This window comes from Desmodus rotundus, chromosome 13, assembly GCF_022682495.2.
Source record: "Desmodus rotundus isolate HL8 chromosome 13, HLdesRot8A.1, whole genome shotgun sequence".
In the NCBI taxonomy this organism is placed as follows: domain Eukaryota; kingdom Metazoa; phylum Chordata; class Mammalia; order Chiroptera; family Phyllostomidae; genus Desmodus; species Desmodus rotundus.
The window spans coordinates 26185739-26205555 of NC_071399.1; the positions used below are offsets into that span (position 1 = coordinate 26185739).

General features: G+C 39.5%; 1 protein-coding gene across 1 annotated transcript; it reads left to right on the forward strand.

Moving 5' to 3' along the window:
• The first annotated feature begins 1870 nt into the window (after positions 1–1870).
• On the forward strand, positions 1871–19121 carry FNTA (farnesyltransferase, CAAX box, subunit alpha). The gene is made up of 9 exons (XM_024578916.3): positions 1871–2115; positions 4212–4297; positions 6882–6996; positions 8576–8680; positions 11691–11817; positions 13432–13580; positions 16858–16920; positions 18045–18216; positions 18495–19121. Exons 1-9 carry the CDS (start codon positions 1919–1921, stop codon positions 18615–18617), a joined length of 1137 nt encoding a protein of 378 aa, XP_024434684.2. The 5' UTR covers positions 1871–1918; the 3' UTR covers positions 18618–19121.
• Positions 19122–19817: the final 696 nt, after the last annotated feature.

The following is a 19817-nucleotide window of genomic DNA, read 5'->3' on the forward strand; positions in this document are numbered from 1 at the left end:
CCTCATTCACAGGGCTTCAGCTCTTGGCATCCTTGCTTAACCAAAAACACTCTAAGCATGCATTTCCTGCTCTGCTCAGCATACGTTTTCTTTCCCCTTTTGGGTCTCTGCTCAAATAGTTCCCACAAAAGTCTTCCTGACTACTGTAGAGCAGGGATCCCAGCCCTGGGGCCACGGACCAGTACCTGTCTGTTTCCTGTTAGGAACCTGGCGGCACAGCAGGAGGTGAGCTGAGCTGCATTTCTAGCATTTATAGCCGCTCCTCATCGCTGGCATTACCACCTGGGCTCTGCCTCCGGCCCGAATTAGATTCTCACAGGAGAGCGAACCCTACGGTGAACTGTACCAGTGAGGGATCTGGGCTGCGTGCTCTTATGAGAAGAATCTAATGCCTGATGATCTCAGGTGGAGCTGAGGCAGTGATGCTAGTGCTGCGGAGCGGCTGCAAATACAGGTTACCATCAGCAGAGAGGTTTGACTGCACAGAGACCACAATAAATCAATTGCTTGCAGACTCATATCAGAACCCTATCAGTAAATGGCAAATGACAATTAAGCTGCATCTGGTGGCAGGCTATAAAGCCATCCCCCTCCCATTCACCAGTCCATGGAAAAATTGTCTTCCACAAAACCAGTCCCTGGCACCAAAAAGGTTGGGGACCGCTGCTGTAGAGGGTAAAATATAACTTTGCCTCGACCTTTCTGAGTCCATGGTTGAGTCCCCTGTAATAAAAGACAGATTAACAAGAGAAAAAAAAATGGGTTAATCAACATGTACGCTTCATGTGTGCCTGGGAGAGACCTAGGGAAAAATTAGTCATTCCCTGAGGTTGCTTAGAATTCAAGTTTAACTGTTATACCATCTTAATAGGAAAGGCGGGGGGGGGGGGGGCAGAAGAGTGCAATGTAGGCCGCTTAGGGGAGAGTAAATGATTTTTAGGACAGAAGAATGAACCCATAGAAGAACTGATGGGAGACCTCAGAGTTTGTGACAAAGTTTGCCTGGATGTGGTGTCCACTTCTACTCTCAAAACTCCTGGGGAGGGGATTATAACAAGTTTCGTTTGGAGGCTCTGTCTTAAGGCAGATAAGGAGGGGAAGAGGTCGGCACTCAGAGAAAAGCTTGTCCGTGCCTTTGCTGTTTTCCAAGTGTCTACAGCTCAAAATAATATGCCAAAGCACTTTATTTTGGAGTGGCACACCCTGAACACCTACAGACATATATCAGGGTGGTATATATATACACTACCCTTCACCGGAATGCGAACTTCATGACCAGAGACTTCATGTACTGCCAAGAGCAACCTTAGCACAGGACAGGTAGTCAATAGTTAAATATATGTTTACATACACATATTACTTCTATATCATAACTTTTAATTTCAAAAGACAAAAACCCTGAATTACTTAAGTTCTGCGATATAAACTCTTAGCATCCAAAAGAAAAAAAAAAAAACGTCCACGAGGTACGTAAAGGACCTTATAAGGTTAAGGTTAAAGCCAGTTCCCTCGAGATGTAGGAGGTGTGATTCGGCCTTGAGTTACAACTCAAGGCCAGCAGCTCTTATCCCTGGCTCCCAAGACTCTCAACGAAACGGGAGGAAAGCCGACTCCCCTACTAGGGGATCTAAGCACGTCTCCAATGGCCGACTACAGGCATTTGGAAAGACCAACAGATGCAGAAACAGATGGAAAATCTGGAGCCGCTAGGGAGAGTGGCGCAGTGCGACCCACAGCCAAGGACGCGCCTGGGTCGGCCACAGCCAGCACGCCGGCGCCGGACGCTCTGGACCGCATCTCTATGGTAGGCAAGCGAGAAGAGCGGAAGTGGGGCTCGCGCGCGGGGGCGGGGGGAGGGAGGGGCGGGACCGTGAGGGGCGGGGCCTCCGCCGCCAACCCGGCTGCGGACGGACGCGAGATGGCGGCCACCGAGGGGGTCGGCGAGGCTACGCAAGGCGGCGAGCCGGGTCAGCCGGAGCCGCCACCGCCCCAGCCGCAGCCCCCGCCGCCCCAGCAGCAGCCAGAAGTGATGGCAGCCGAGGCCGGAGAAGCGGTGGCATCCCCTATGGATGACGGGTTCCTGAGTCTGGACTCACCTACCTATGTTCTGTACAGGTAACTCCCTCGGCAGGGCCGCGAGTTAGGAATCCCTGCCTTGGAAGTCCCGGCCTCCCGCTGGGCGGCGGTTCCCGGGCGGCGCCTTCTGCCTCGCCGTGTCCCGCCGAAGTTTCCGCGGCCTCCCTGTCCGGCTGGCGGGGGGCGCGCTCGGCGGGGTCCGCACTCGGTGGGGTCAGGGCGCCCCCGCGGCCCTCGCGCTGCCCGGAGCCGGTGCTGTCACCGAGGGCCGAGAGAGGCGGGACGCCGGGCAGCGCAGAACACTGGAGACCTCTCTTTCTTGGCTGTGTAGGTGTCGTGGTTCAGGAATTTAAGAAATCTCCCGCTCTGTTTCATACTCCCACAAAGATAGCCTGATGGTAATCTGGCTGTGTACCGAAGGACGGGTGCATTTTGATAACCTGGCAAGGAATAATGATTTAAGTAAGGTACAGATTTGCTCACTTTAAAGACAAGGTGTAAGGGCTTGCATGGTTTGTTCTGCTGAAATGGAGAGATCTAGTGTAAGATCTCTAAGGACTAGGACATTTTCATTCAACATCTTAGCATCTAGCATCAGCCAGGCACCTAGTTAAGGCTGTAAGGATGGAAAGATATTCGTTCCTTAAACTCTTGTATACATTTCTGCATCAACTCGTGCATAATACAAGTGAAGTGTAGTAGGCAGTGTTGGGCACCGCCGAAACTCTTGCCTTTTCCCCCTCCCTTTGCCAACACCCAGTCCTGCCTCGTCAGCTCTTTGTTTTCTTAGGATAGCGCTGGTTCCCTAGCTCCAGTTTTTGCAGAGACAAAAGAGAGGCCCTTACGTCTTATTTTTCTTTTGTCTTATTTTTTTTCTCCTGCAGTAGGGAAACGCATTGGATTGCTTATTTGCCTGGTTTTTATGAATGAGTGAAAATCACTATGGAGATTTTACTGTTTTATTGTTAATGTTTTACTGACTTAAATTGGTTGGGGTGGCTCCATAACCCTCAAACCTCTTCTCTGGGTTGTGAAATACTCAGCTGATTCGCTTGGCTATGTCTGATTTCCCAGTGACTAAGTGACAGCCTAACCTCGCGCCCCGCCCCAGGCTCCAGGTCTCACACCCCAGGTCTTTGTTTCCCTGTGGATTTCCCTGTTACAGTGGATGCACTTTCAGGATTGTCTGGGTACTGCAGAATCTTTGCTGTCAGAAGCTGATCGGTATAGAAAACCAAAAAATTGGGTGAAAGGAAAAGAAAATAAGTTAAAACAAATTTGTTCACACTGGGCAGTTCACACAGAAATGTCTGTAGGCATCCCATTATTGGGATTACAATGTAATTTTAACATCGGTAATGAGATCATTCACTGAATGCTTACTGTATGCATTTGTTATATACTACACGCTGTATTTGTAACAGCATATAAATATTTCAGCATAATATGTATTTGTTAGATACTATATACTTATTATTATGCACATTTTAAGTGCTTAACATTATCTCACTCAATCCTCCAAACAGCTTTCTAAGTTTGCTTGGTAAATAGTATCATGTGCATTTTATTAAAGAAGAAAGTGAGGCCCAGACACATTAAGTAACTTTTTCAAGGTCACAGCTGTTAAGTGGGAGAGGCAATATTCAACTCAGTTGTCAGGTTCCAGAGCCTGCTGTCTCCTGACTGCTCGGACGGCCTCTCAGCATACAGTAAACTAGCAGTGTTCACTATGTTTTTAAAATGTTAGTTCCTAGTAATCCTAGTAAGTTGTTACTCAAAAGTTTTAAAAATACTAACTCCAAAGAGTCTTATTACACCAATGAATAGATTGATTTCTAATTTAAAACTGTTGTGTACATGCTGCAAAAACATGTTTTTCTTACATAAAAATTTTAAATTTGAAAACTATGAATTTATTATTTTATTTGGAAGAGTATTTGTATTATTTTTATTTTAAAGTTTAATATGTAAAGCAAAGTGGCAACACTTGGTCATGAAGAATCCAACCATGGTTACATTAAGGTGTTTGTAAGTTACTAGTATTAATGTCAGTATATTTGTTGCCATTTTTAAAAACGCCGGGGTTCTTTTTCTAATGTGTTTGAATATAATCATTGGGAAAAAATGTATTTCAGAGACAGAGCAGAATGGGCTGATATAGATCCAGTGCCGCAGAATGATGGCCCCAATCCCGTCGTCCAGATCATTTATAGTGAGAAATGTAAGTTTACTTTTATTAGGAAAAGGTCCGTAAGTCAAGCTTAGTAGCAGAGGTGAAATTCACAACTATATGGCTAGGTAGATGACAGATTTTTGTCTAATGAAGCTCTAAATGACTATGATAAGCTAACTTTGTGTTTTTTTGTCATTTATTTTCATGGTTAAAAGTTTTATTTTTTCCAGAGTGGACACAATCTAAGTAATGAATGTTATAATACATAATAGCTACTGTGTTACTGTTTTTCATTAACTATTAATTCTACAACACAAATGAGTTACTGTTTTATTTAGAATAAATTTTGGTTGCTGAAACATGGGCATTTTGAAATATATTTTAGCAATGAGTGTACACATTGCTACACATTTGCTGATAGGGAACACATTTACTGATGAAAATGAATAGATTGTTTTCTTTGACAAAGTATCATTTTTTCATAATGAATGTGAAAATGCTTTGTAAATTGGAGGTTGTGTAAATGTAAATTGTTAGTTCTTGAAAAGAGAAATGAATAGAAATGGAATGTTTGTGTGTGTGTGTGTGTGCATATATATATTTCAGTTAATGCTTTGTTATCCAAGATCATTCCTGTGTTACAAAAGGCATTATTTTTTTTCCTGATTATTAGATAATGCCAAGAAATGTTTGAAAAGGAAGAATAATGGTGTGAGGGTTTGCTTTACCGAATATGAAAATATACTACTACAAATAATTAACCTGTGGAATGGGAACAGAAATAGATTACTAAGGAATCTAGAAATTCATCATCAATATAAGTGGGAACTTAATATTTGAGAAAAAAAGAACATCTCATACCTGTATGAAAAAGATGTAACATTTGCTATGCATTTGGTTATAAGCAAAATTATACCCCAATCTCTTATCTTACATGAAAATAAATTACAGATGAATTAATGTTCCAGAACAAAATTGTAAACATACTAGAAGCAAGTATTAGAGAATAATCTTTCATTCTTGGGGCGAATAAGAAAGTAAGCAAGATATAAAACTCAGAATTGATTAAGGAAAAGATCAGAAGATATAACTATAAAAATGCAAAACTTTCACACCATGAGAGATGTTACATTTGAAAATATAACTCACTAGAAGAAATGCAAATATCTGCAAAGAGATGTTAACCTCACTGGTGATCAGAGAAATGAAAACCACAATTTTTTCAGATTCATAAGGTACCTATAACAAAGATATCAGAGAAAACTAATACAGTCATACGTTTGTCTTGGGGTTAAAAATAATAATACCATGACAAGTTAAAAAGCTAGCAGCAGTGTGGGAGAAGAAACACCATATAAAATAGAGGATTGATAATTTAGAACTTTATAAGGAATTCCTACAAAATGTTAAGGAAACTAATTAAAAAATGGAGAAAGGGTATGAACTGATGATTCACAGAAGAGAAAATTTCATTGGCCATGAATTGGGGGGAAATCCATTATCATTAGGAATGAGAGATGCACATTAAAATGGGAATGTCATTTTCTACCCATAAATTAAATGGCAAAGATTAAAACTGGGATATCAGGTATTAGGACATGTGAATAGATACATACATTTCCGATGGTAGTTCTCATAGTTTAGCCGTTTTGGAAAGCAGGGTAGCATACGTACTAAAGCTGCCTTGAAGTGCTGCTTCTGGGATGCATTCTTGCTTCACTCTGGCACATAGCATCAGAAGACACGCACTAGGAGGTTGAGGCCAGCTGGTTCAAATTCTAAGTTCATTTTATTGGCTCTGAAACCCTGGTCAAGTTATTCAGTATTTAACCTCTGTGCACCTCTATTCCCTCCCCTATATCCATGTTTTGAAGAATGGGCAAATAAAATGTATCCTTGTCATGTAATTTAATACTACATAAGTATTAAGAGGATCTAGATCTGTTAAAACATGGGCACATCTCAGAAACAGTGTTCAGTTGAAAAAGACATAAGTTTTAGAAACTTGTGGCTGTGACGCACATTATCAGGATGGCAGTCACACAGTCATTGATTTGCTTTTGCTTATTGTTCAAAATCAGCGATTTTCAACCTTTTTCATCTCATGTCACACACAAACTAATGACTGAAATTCTGTCACACACTAAAAAGTGTATTTTTTGCTGATCTGAAAAAATAGATATAATTTTGATTCATTGACATCTGACAGCTATTGTTGTGTTGGTTGTTGTTATTTACGTATTTATTTATTTATTGACAATCTAAGGGAAAACTCAGTGCCCCTGACTACATAGTCAGTTATTGCATGTTTTAAAAATTCTTGTGGCAGACCAGTGTGCCTCAGGATACTGGTTGAAGATAGCTGTTCTACATAACGCAATAAAGTAGCTTTCCTTGTAAGATGTAACAACATATTGTGATGGTAGTTTTAAAGAAGGAAGATGGCCCTGGCTGCTCAGCACGTGCCTGGGTTGCAGGGCGGATCCCCAGTAGGGGGCATTCGAGAGGCAACCACACATTGATGTTTCTCTTCTCTCCCTTTCCTTCTTCCTTCCGCTCTCTCTAAAAATAAATAAAATCTTAAAGAAAAAAGAAGAAAGATAGTCCTAATGCAGTTTTGTGCTGTTTACAGTTAGAGATGTTTATGATTATTTCCGGGCCGTTCTGCAGCGTGATGAAAGAAGTGAACGAGCTTTTAAACTAACGGGAGATGCCATTGAGTTAAATGCAGCCAACTACACAGTGTGGTGAGTAGTACACATCATTAACATTTCCTGTTTAAATGTCTTGTGTTTTAGTTTGAATGGCTTTTCTTTTTCTTAACTAATTTTTATCAAAATAATTCACATCAGTTTCGAAGTCAGAGACTGAATGAGAAAGAGCGACCTCTGCCTCATTCTTTCTCACTGCCAGAGTCCCACTCCCTAAAGGCAGTAACTCTTGGCTGTTTTCTCTTGAATTAAACTGTGTATTCTAAATAATATGCTTAATTGTTATTTTTTATCATTTTAGACATTATTTATTCCTTCTGTGGGAGTAACAGAGTTCACTCTCCACTACACTTCTTTTATTTATAAGTAGCATTTTCGTAGTGGCTTTAAAAGTAAAATATATAATAATGTTTGTAATGGAATTAATTTATTGTATAAATAGTTATCTAAATGAACAAGCTGTATTGTGCAGGGAAAGAGATGTTTTCGATTCTTGGGTCACACACCACAGGTAACCCCAGAGTATATTACTTACCTGAAAATAATCATTAGTTGGTTGTCTTGTCTTACATTTCACACTTGTTGTCTTCTGCTATTTCTACTTCAAAATGCTTGATTCTTACGGAAAACGGTATAGAAGTTCTTCAAAAAATTAACAATAGAGCTGCCCTGTGATCTAGCAATTCCACTTCTGGGTATTTATCTGAAGAAAACAAAAACACCAATTTGAGAAGTCATTTGCATTCCGCGACCAGTGCAGCATTACTAGTAATAGCCGAGATACGCATAACAGATAAAGATGTGGTGCGTGCACAGGCCGGGGCAGAAGTAGGTTTACAGTTTTGAGGGTGCAAAACAGTTTGTTCTTGCATTATTATTTATTAATTATTGTATTATTTATTTGTATTACAGCTGTAAATCTACTTCTGCCCCACCCTTTATCCACAATGGAATATTATGCAGCAATTAAAAAAGAACGAACTCTTGCTATTTGTGACAATATGGGTGGACATAGAGGGTATTATGCTAAGTGAAATAAGTCAGACAAAGACAAATACCATATGATTTTATGTGTGTGTGGAATCTAAAAGAGTGAAATAAATGAATAAATGAAACAGAACAGATACAGACCCATAGTTATAGAGAACAAACTATGGTTGCCGAAGGAGAGGGGTTAGGGACATTGGAAGAAAAAATTTTATTTTTATCCTTTTTTTTTTTTTAAGATTTATTTATTTATTTTTAGAGAGAGGGGAAGGGTGGGAGAAAGAGAGGGAGAGAAATACTGATGTTCGAGAGATACATTGATCTGTTGCCTGTTGCACACCCCCTACTAGGGACCTGGCCCACAACCCAGGCGTGTGCCTTGACTGGGAATTGAACCAGTGACCTTTTGGTTTGTAGGCTGGCACTCAATCCACTGAGCCACACCAGTCAGGGTAAAAAAACATTATTTTTAAATGCTGGATTATTCTAATCACCAGATAGTTGTACGAGTTTGGACAACTACAAAAAAAATGTGTAATTATGTTGTTGTCTTGCGGCATTATTTGATACTATGGCTAGACAATTTATGTGGAGTAATGAGACTTTGAATGCTTCGTATTTGTTGTAGGCATTTCCGGAGAGTTCTCTTAAGGTCACTTCAAAAGGATCTGCATGAGGAAATGAACTACATCACTGCAATAATTGAAGAGCAGCCCAAAAACTATCAAGTTTGGTAAGATGAAAATACGAAGGAAACATGTCACTATGCTAATAGTTTCTGCCATGGTTGATGAGATTATAGGGAATGATTTGTTTCTTTACAATTTTAGTACTTTGCGTTGGAGCTAACGTTACCTGTCTCCTAGGGTTGTTAGGAGGATTAAATGAGACAATTTTGTTTAGTGCTTAAAGTGGTGCCTGACCCATAGTTGACACTCAGGTGTTTGCTACTATTACTTAGAATATCAACATGAGCATGTAATATTGCTAGAGTCAGAAAAAAAATTGAGTAAAATACTCAAATGTTTTCAATGTGCTAAAAAATGACTTTCTGGTATTTGATCTTGTATTCATTTGTTTATTCAAAATATTTATACTGATGCTGGAGACACAAAGATGGAAAAGATAAAATCTAAAAGGAAAAGCGAATAATCAAACCAGTTATTTTACAGTGCAATATGAAAAGCGTAATGGTAGTTTTTCACAGAGTATATTTGTTCTAGAAATTAAGCCCTTAGGTTAACATAAACCAGAGTATGGATTATTATGGGGCGGGGGGGACAGAACACAATAGGGAAAAAGAAAGTATGGAGCAAGCGGACAGAGCAATAAAGAGTTTCAGCAGTGCCTGGGTTATAGTGAGCACTCCATGAACGGAAGCTGCTGTGGCTGCTGTTCTTGTGGTGGGGGAGGAGGAGGTCGTCAAGGTCAGGGTGGTGGGGGAGGAGGAAGATGGTGAGGTGGTGGTGATGAAGCTAGTGCAGTAGAAGCAGCAACATGGTGTATCATCAAGCACGGTCTCCAGTTTCTGTGCCACTGCCTGTTCATAATGCAGGCTTCTTTTTTTCTTTCTTTTTTTGAATTGTTGTTCAATTACAGTTGTCTGCATTTTCTCCCCACCCCAGCCAAACCCACCTCCCTCCCCTGCCTCTACCCTCTCCCTTGGTTTTGTCCATGTGTCCTTTATAGTAGTTCCTGAAAACCCCTCTCCCCACTGACCCCTCCCCACTCCCCTCTGGCTCTTGTTAGATTGTTCTTAACTTCAATGTCTCTGGTTATATTTTGTTTGCTTTTTTCTTTTGTTGATTATGTTCCAGTTAAAGGTGAGATCATATGGTATTTGTCCCTCACCATCTGGCTTATTTCACTTAGCATAATGCTCTCCGGTTCCATCCATGCTGTTGCAAAGGGTAGGAGCTCCTTCTTTCTCTCTGCTGCATAGAATTCCATTGTGTAAATGTACCATAGTTTCTTGATCCACTCGTTTGCTGATGGGCACTTAGGTTGCTTCCAGCACTTGGCTATTGTCAATTGTGCTGCTGTGAACATTGGGGTGCACAGGTTCTTTTGTAATGACTGACACACATGCCTATCTTTATGCCTGAGATTTAAGGATGATTTCTGAGAGGAAGGACCTCTGAGGCAATGAAAATATTCCATGGAGATGCATGAAAGAGAGCACAGTGTATCGGGGAATTGTGTGATTCCATGTGACTAGAGTAAATTCGGGAGTCATGGGATAAAATCACAAAGAGCCTTGTGAACATTGATAAGGAGCATGGACTTGATCTTCAGTAGAGAGTTATTGACAAATTTCAATTAAGGAAGTAACATGATTAGATTTGTGTCTTAGAAGTTTTACCAACAGCAGGGTGGAGCACAGATGGAATAGGTGCGCAGTCCCGGTCGGCCCTCGAACTGGTACGGGCTAGGAGAGAGTGTGGGTGGGTATAGGAAAGACAAGGATAAATTTGAGAGAGGTTTTGGGGACAGAAGCAACAGGTTTTGAAATTTAATTTATTGGAGGAGTGATGGAGAACAATGATGTCTATATATTTGGCTTGACCACTGGTGAATGGTGGTGCCAGCCACGTTGGGGACTTGGGAGACAAAGCAGCACATTCGTGGGGAAGAAGGATGGATTCAGCATTGGGCAAATGGAGTTTGCTGGGCTTATGGAAAACCTGTGAAGAGTGGTCCAGTACATGGTTCAAAAATGCTCATGTGGAGTTGAAGTTACAGCTGTGGATGAGGATGCTTAGGGAGAATTAGAGGAGACGGTTGAGGATAGAACACTGGTGAATACTATCACTTAAGAAGTGTTCCAGGATGACTGAGGAAGGAAACCAAAAGTTAGTGTCACCACAGAAACTCGAGAGAAGAGAGTTTTAAGAAGAAAGGAGTGGATGACAGTATCAGCTACTGCTGAGAGGTCAAGAAAGTGAGGACCAGAAGTTGACTAGCAGATTTGTTAATTAGGTGGATGCTAGTGAGTGACCTTGGCAGGAGCAGTCCTCCCGCCAGAGGTCAGTTGGTGCCTGGGTGGGCAGCAAGGAAGTGGTTGGAAGAGGACAGAAGCCACATGGCAGGTTGAATCACAAATGGGAGATGAGGGTTGGCTGTTGCAAAAAGAAGACATAGCAAGTAGCGAGCCAGGGGTATGTTTTTTGTTTTGCTTTTCCAACGTGGAAAACTCCTCTTGACAAAGTTTGAATTTATCATAGCTACTTGCCAGAATAGAAACAAATTCAATTTAGCGCACAAACTGGTGGAATGAGCATTTACTTGCTTGCATGATGACACTTTGGACTGACTTGGGGAAAACTGACAGCCTATTTATAATCAGGGGAGCTTCCAAACTTGATAAAGTGGTATTACATTTCCTGTAGTCATTATACCATCTGGGAATGTTCCCAAAATCTTTGACAGAGTTTTGTGGTTGTCAAAAGATTACTATACTTCCAGATTTAGCTTGAAATAAACCTTCTTTAAGCCATAAACTATTTGATTTCATTTTACACAAAAATCACAAATCACTATTTTATGTTTTTCAACCTAGTGTTCTGAAATTTTTTCTGTTAGTGTTTCTTTTGTGTTACCTTTTTTTCCAGTAGTCTTGAGACTCAGAGATGAGTTTCTGTTGCCCAAGTGTCCCTTTCCATCACCTGTCACAGCACATAGAGCTGATACTTTAGTTCTTGGGTAAATTAACACAAACCTTTTCTCCCTTCATCCGGCTTTAGGCATCATAGGCGAGTATTAGTGGAATGGCTAAAAGATCCATCCCAGGAGCTTGAGTTTATTGCTGATATTCTTAATCAGGATGCAAAAAATTATCATGCCTGGCAACATCGACAGTGGGTTATTCAGGTATTGCCTTTCGTATTCCAATGTTTCCAGATTATTATTTTTTAACTGAATTAAATTATTAAAATTAGTATTAAATTGTAAGTATACTTCTGAACTGAAACACACGTATAGATCATTACACACAATATGTATATAATTATTAATAGTAATTAAGTCCTGGCTGGTGTGGCTCATTGTATTGAGCACCAGCCTGTAAACCAAGGGGTCGCTGGTTTGATTACCAGTCAGGGCACATGCCTGGATTGTGGGCCAGGTCCCCAGTAGGGTAGGGGGCACACGAGAGGCAACCACACATTGATGTTTCTCTCTTTCTCCCTCCCTTCCCCTCTGGAAGGGGGGAAATAAATAAAATCTTTAAAAATAATAATGATAATTAAGATAAATTATCTGACATCCTTCATGTTGGTTAACCTTTATAATCTTTTGAGATCTATTGGTGCGTAACTTTATATTAAAGAAGAATACTACTTACTATTTTCAGATCGAATTTGCCAACAAATTGAATTTTAAAAGGACTTACAATTTTTTAATAAAGCTGTGTGATTTTAATTAACAAGGACATAGTACACACTAAGATTTTTGCATACATAAATTTTAGAATATGATTTTATAGTAAGTATTATATATTTTATTTCTGTCCACTTCTTAAAATGTTATGCTAAATCTTGAATAGAAGAGAATAGTTATGACTCCCACTCTGGGCATTTCATTTATTCTACCAAACAATTCTACTGTTGTTTATTCTGAATTTTCTTCCAGTAATTGCTGCTTTCTGCAGTATTCATCATACCAAGAGTATTTAATCAATTTTTTTTTACTTAAAATTTTAAACTTTTCTAAATTTGAATAAAGTTATTCAAAGAAATACCTTTCTAAAGGTATTCAGTATTTTTATTTTTTATGAAATTCTTCTCTTTTGCTATTATCAAATAAATATAACTCCACTAGCTTTTCCATAGTTAATGTCCCTGACTTTTTCAGCATTTGTAGGTCTTGATTATTCTACTCTTTTTTCAAATTGTCTTTATTGAGCCATAATTTAAAAAATTAAAACAGCTTTATAATGTAAAAAATTTGTCTAAATCTAATTATGTATTTTAATGTAATTTTGTCATATATATGCATTATCTTCATTCATAACCCCTTTAATACTATATATTAATATTAAATTGCATCAAATTAATATGCTAAAGTTAACAATTTTCTTATTACAAGTTTGTTTTTTCCCTCTAAATTTCCATCATAACAATACACAAATGTTTAGTTAAATATGCTTTGTTTTTGATTCAGTTGTTTACAAAAATTCTTGGCTCAAATAGTATAAACATGCCTCCTTGTTATCTGAATTGCTCTTGGGAAGATGGTGCTGAATTCCAGGCCACTTTGGCTGCTCACTCTTCCTAATTTGTTCTCTTCCTCCTGACCGTTCCCTTGTCTTTGGACACTTTTCTTCCCCAACTGCATTGGCCTGGCTTGCCCCTGTCCTCCTCCAGCTCTATGCCGAGTCCGACACCTTCTGCTTACCCTACCTGGATTTGTTGAAGTTTGATTTAGTTTTGTTTATAAATAACAGTATGTTTCTAATTGGATATTTTATCTTTTATTTTCTTTTAGGAATTTAAACTTTGGGATAATGAGCTGCAGTATGTAGACCAACTTCTTAAAGAGGACGTGAGAAATAATTCTGTCTGGAACCAAAGACACTTTGTAATTTCTAACACCACTGGCTACAATGATCGTGCTGTATTGGAAAGAGAAGTCCAGTTAGTGATCTCCTTCACTTGCTCACTCATTAAAAGGATACTTGTTTGCCTCCCATATGTGAGGTATTGGGGATGCAGCAAAGATCAAGACTGCCCCCAGTTCTACGCTCGTGGAACTAATGGGACAGAATACTTAGATGAAATGGAAAATAGTAAATTTACAAATACGTTTTATAGTGTACCTCTACTTTGAATGTCTAAACTTTCTTGAAATGTTGTTGCTACTACAGCTTGAGAAGAAATCGGATTTCCTAGTGTCTAGGAAGCTTTATTTTAAAACTATCTTATAAAATTCTTTTGGGTAGCAGCCCCCAGGTGCCATGTACTCCAGTGCAGGGTTTGAGGCCAGATGACCTTTGCTGTGGGGCTGTCCTGTGCACCGTAGCGTGTTCAGCGGCATCCGTGGCCTATGTGCCCTGTGCAGACCATCCTTGACTTAACAGTGGTTCGACTTAAGATTTTTTAATACACGTTCACTAGAAACCGACCAGGCTATGCTATGAGCTTCTGTAGGTTGGGTGTATTAAATGCATTTTTGACTTAAGTATTTTCGGTCTATGACGGGTTTATCAGGATGTAACGCTGTAAGTGGAGGAACATCTATCCATCAGTAGTAACCCTCCCCCAAGGCTGTGACAAACAGAAGGGCCCAGACAGTGCCAGATGTGCCCTCGGGAGCATAATCAGCCTCAGTTGAAAACTACCACTCTCGCAAGCCTATCGCAGCTGTGAGAGCTAGAGAATTTCTGAATTGGCATGAATTTACGTATTATACACACATAAACACCGATAGCCACCTCCTTTCTGACTTTTGTCTGTTTCGTCTCAGTGGGCTGTTTTAGATTTGAACGTGTTTGTTTTTTATAGCCTCCTGAGACCCTAGTCGGAATTTAATTAGAAAAGTTACTTGACAGCTGTGTGTTGTCTTTTGTACTTGCTGTTCTGTTGTGAGGATAGGGGGAAAGTGCTCTGCAGGAGAGCAAGGTGTCGTGCTTCAAAAGGTTCAGCGGTTTCCTTGTCAAAGGTAGAATGCTCCAGGTTATTTTGCCTTGAATTAACCCAACTAATAATCAGGGATTTCAAAATATTATATATTTCTTTTTTACTGTAGCCTACTACATTAGGTTAGGCCTAATAAGATAGTTAAAAATTGAATATGAAGAGTTGGGAAAATGCAGACTTCTCTCATAGCCTTTAAAGGCAGATCACTGGCTTTCTATTACCAAATAGAAATAAAAATAATCGCTTTGGCTGGTGTGGCTCAGTGAATTGAGTGCCAGCCTGCAAACCAGAGGCTCACTGGTTTGATTCCTGGTCAGGGCACATGCTGGGTTGCAGGCCAGGTCTCCAGTAGGGAGCATGTAAGAGGCAACCACACATTGATATTTCTCTTCCTCTCTTTTTCTATCCCTTTCCCTCTCTAAAAATAAAGCAATTAATTAATTAATTAAAAATTGAACAAAACTTAAAAAAATCAGCCAAGAATCTAAGAGGTTTTTTTATATGTAAGGTCTATTATACCCTTCAGATAGGTAGGTACAGGAAATAATTAAGATGCTAAGAGCAGCAGTTATCTAGAATTTAGTTTGTTAATAAAATTTTTAACTCTTAAGAATACAGATAGATATAGCTGATTATTTTCTGTAGTTTTTTTCCTTTTCTTCTAAAAGTAGTGCAGTCTAATTATGGGAGGAATTGTACTGACTTGTTTAAAATAAAACATCAAAATCTCTTATTCTCCCTCTTCCCACATTCCATTCTTTAGAGTGAGCTACAAGTAGTGTGAATCTCTTTCAAGCCTTACGAATACATTTGCAAACATGCCCAGCAGCCTGGGCAATATTTTATATACATTGCTTTTTTCATTAAATACATCATGGTCATGTATCCATTTGAGTACATAGTCTAGTAGCATTATTAATAATAGTTGCCATTTATCAAGCATTTACTATATGCCAGGAAATCTTATTTAATTCTCATAACACTCTGAGATACCTGATGAAGAACTTGAGACTCCGTGGTTTGCAATGTGCGTAGGGCACGTGGATAATAACAACTGATGAGACTAGGGTTGATGCCAGGCCGTCTGACATCCAAGTCCGTGTTTCAGCCATTAAAATGGATAATGCTTGAGTGCACATGTATAAATGAATTTTTTTAGGTTTGCCAGAGTAAAACTAAGAATCTTCTGTAAGGACTAGTTAATACCTGCAGGAACATGGTTTTACAAAAACTGAAAACACTAGGTCATGTAAAAGTAATAACGCTGAATCAGTTTATTACTGTTCTCTCCAAAGAAGAAATGCTCTTGTATCAGCACTGCGACAAAACCAAGATTACCAAACTGTAGTCGGTGTCTTACTTATTTGAGCAAGTAGATAGTGAAGCCATGTTTTGTAATTTTACTGGGTTTTTTTGTAACTGGGTCTGAATTATATTTAATAATAATCTGGCTCAGGGGAAGAGAAAAGTCGAGAATATCCATTTTGACTGGGAATCACATCATAGTTTACTAGTAACCTTGTTTTGGAATGTAAGAAATGGACATTTGCGCCCTGACTGGGCGGTTCAGTTGGCTGAGTGTCATCCCGTACACCGAAAGGCAGCAGGGTCGCTCTCCAGTCAAGGCACATACCCAGGTTGTGGTTTGGTCCCAGTCGGGACACGAATGGAAGGCAACCGATTGATGTTTCTCTTTCTCCCCCACCCGCCTTTCCTTTCTCTAAAATCAATAACCATATCCTCAAGTGAGGATTTTTTTTAAAAAAAAGAAATATACATTTGTGTTGGTTTCTTACTTTTATTCATTGTCTATATAATTTCCATGCTGTCTATTTTTTATTATAGTACCTAAGGTTATGTAGTTCTCCTTTATCAACGACTTTGACAGCATAAGTATATCTTGGACTTTTCCCCCAAGATTGCTTTAGCAGTAAAAGGAAAATCTTGTTTTAGCTGACACTTCCTTCAGAGGGAAAGCCTAAATTAAAGGAAATCTCCCTCATTAATTTCCTTTTCTGTTGTAAATTGAGCCTTCATATTAAGTGTCCTTCCGCAGAACTGGATACAAACCTATAATAGGGAAGAACTGTGTAAATAAGAATTGATAGCTGGAGACTGGAGAGATTTAGATAAGTCCCAGAATGATACCAAAGTCCACTGAGAGAGAGAAATGAAAGCACATGCCTGAGCTATGCCACCTCTTGTAAAACTGTTTCTAATTGTTGCACTGCTCTTAAAATTATATACGTATTTATTTGTGTTTTTTTTCTTACAGGTACACTCTGGAAATGATCAAACTAGTACCACACAATGAAAGTGCATGGAACTATTTGAAAGGGTAAGAGGTTGTTTTTGCTTCTTTTATATAAAATACACCTGTCAATATGATGCATCATGGAATATGTTCCATAATGAGATTCCAAAAGGGTACTAAATAATTTTCTGTATTCCTCTGAGAGCAGAAGTATGTTATGGTGACACCCAAGAACAGTGCCCTCTACCTCCCAAGCACATACCAGCACAGGGTAGTCCGTGAGTAACTGTGTTATGGCTAACACAGTTACAGCTGTGTTCATGAATCCTGCGGTCTTTGTCAAAGAGTGGGATACACACACTCGGTTTATGTTTGGCTCAGGAACACAGTAAGGCAAGGCCCACTGTTTATAATCAGGTTGCACCGAGGCGTAGCCAGCCTTTCTGTTTTTACTTCCAGAGCTCTCCTGTTACAAGTCTCACTTGTTAAACTGACGTGGTTTCACCCGCCTGGCCACTGACATGACCATTTTTCTTGCCTAACTGAGAGGTCTTAAAGAGCCCCAGGGGTACAGAGCCCCAGTATGGAGCCCAGTACCAAGCCCAGTCTCGCTGCGGGGATGTGGCCAGGGTAGGCTCCGCCAGTATCTGGACAGCAGAACAGAAATGGAACCATGTCATGAAGAAACAGAAACATCTCTCATGTGTTTTCCTTCGCTTTTCAATTTTAAGATTATCTATTTTTTGCTTTAATCTTGTGTGTTGCAGTTTCAGTTATAAATGATCACTTTTAAACTTCGTTATCTTTTTTTTTAAAGATTTTATTTATTTATTTTTAGACAGAGGGGAAAGGAGAGAGAAAGAGGGAGAGCAATATCAATGTGTGGGTGCCTCTCACACACCCTCTGTTGAGGACCTGGTCCACAAACCCCAGGCATGTGCCCTGACTGGGAATCGAACCAGTGACCCTTTGTTTTGCAGGCCAGCGCCCAATCCATTGAGCCACACCAGCCAGGGCCTAAACGTCATTATTCTTTTAAATTGATTTTACTCAATTCTGAATTATGAGAAAGCTCACATATAATTTAAAATTTTCATTTAGCTTCAGCCTCATTCATTCAAAATAAGTCTCCTTGTTTATTTCTCAGGGGCTAGTTCTTGATCTCTCTACTATTTTTGTTCTCAAAATTTAGAATAACCTTTTTTTAGGATTTTGCAGGATCGTGGTCTTTCCAAATATCCCAATCTATTAAATCAATTACTTGATTTGCAACCAAGTCACAGTTCCCCCTACCTAATTGCCTTTCTTGTGGATATCTATGAAGATATGCTAGAAAACCAATGTGATAACAAGGAGGACATTCTTAATAAAGCATTAGAGGTAAGCCAGTAGGACTCAGTGCTTTTATTTTGGGTTCTCAGAATGGGGTCTGCCCAGTGCTAACATGCATGCCCCTTTCATCACGGTTACTCAGAATTCAGTGCAGGGCTATTTCTGCTGCTGTGGGTACCGCCCATGTCACTACTGAACCTGGTATATGATTCTCGGGTGTGTCTCATCTGAGCACCATCTGAGTTGACCTGTGTTAGCCCAGAAGCATTTGCCCTAAAGTTGAATTACGCATTTTCTTTAACGAGTTTTTTGTTTTTCATTTTTAGTTATGTGAAATCCTAGCTAAAGAAAAGGACACTATAAGAAAGGAATATTGGAGATATATTGGAAGATCTCTTCAAAGCAAACACAGCACAGAAAGTGACCCACCCACAAATGGACAACAATAACACCCTCTAGAAGAACTTCATAGAATGCTTTTATTTTTTTAAGAGACTCTAACGCAGGAGTTTAAAACTAGAGCGACATTACTTTCGCCTGTGGTGTAAAACTTGCACAGGTATTGCTTTTTAACAAGAACTAAGTGTAATGTTCCCTGGGTGCTGCTGCTATTGTACTAGCTCTAAGTCATCTGATTCTTTTAAAGCAAAGTAATTTGGGGGGAGGGAGAAGAAACAAAGTCGCATAAAGGAACTTTTGTAGTCTTATCAACATTTAGTCTAATCCCTTAGCATCAGCTCCTCTGTAAATGGTTTGCGCATCAGGATTTGCAGCACTGATGACTGCTGGTATGTCACGGATATGAAGTAACTTAAATTTCCCTTCAGGAAGCAAGGAATGAAACTGTTACATTAGAGCTGTTATGTCACACTCACAGTATCTCGCTATCACTGTAACCAACTAATGCCAAAAGAATGGTTTTGTAATAAAATTACAGATGTATCCTAAAACAATGCCATAGTATTTTGATTTTTTAAATAACATTTAACTATATTTAAGGGACATTATCTCAGCTGAGAAAAGCAATTGAGAAAGAAAATACTGATACAAAATTATAGATACCAGAAACATGATTACATTAAAGGAAACGTTATTACAGCTTGAATTGGTCAGTTGACTACATGTAACAAAGTCCACTAAAGGAAGTTGAAACCCAAAGGGTTTATTAAGGTATATAGTTAGTTCACAGAATGACCACCCAACCCTCCCAGAAGTGATTCATCCCAAAGCCGAACTACAGAACTGGCCCATCAAGTCGCTGTTGCCTGTGCTGGGGTCAGGACCTGCTGAATGGGCCTGTCTACCTCTGCCACGTTCCATACAAGCACATCTTCCCTTCCTGTGTGATGCAGCTTCAAATTAAAGGCTCATTCTAGTGCATCTGATTGGAAAGAACCTAGATGACACCTAAAACTCTTAATTGCATTGTAATCTGGGAAATGTAGTTTACAGCTGTCCAGCTCCTGCAATTCAGGAAGACATGCTAGGAGGAAGTTGGAGTGTTAAGCTAGTTCTCTGCCTGCATGTAATTAAATCTCACTTCATCAGTAAAGAATTTTTGTTCAGTGTTCAAAGCACACTACATCTAAAATTATATAGAGTAGAAAAGTTACCTATTCTCAAGAATTCAGAAAAAATAATATTTTAAT

What these genes read in the sequence shown, in the direction of transcription:
- FNTA (XM_024578916.3), top strand. Translation starts at nt 1,919, where the DNA reads ATGGCGGCCACCGAGGGGGTCGGCGAGGCTACGCAAGGCGGCGAGCCG. An exon ending in ATCGACAGTGGGTTATTCAG is followed by an intron (nt 11,818 to 13,431) that starts GTATTGCCTTTC and finishes ATTTTCTTTTAG; the next exon opens with GAATTTAAACTTTGGGATAA. An exon ending in GCATGGAACTATTTGAAAGG is followed by an intron (nt 16,921 to 18,044) that starts GTAAGAGGTTGT and finishes ACCTTTTTTTAG; the next exon opens with GATTTTGCAGGATCGTGGTC.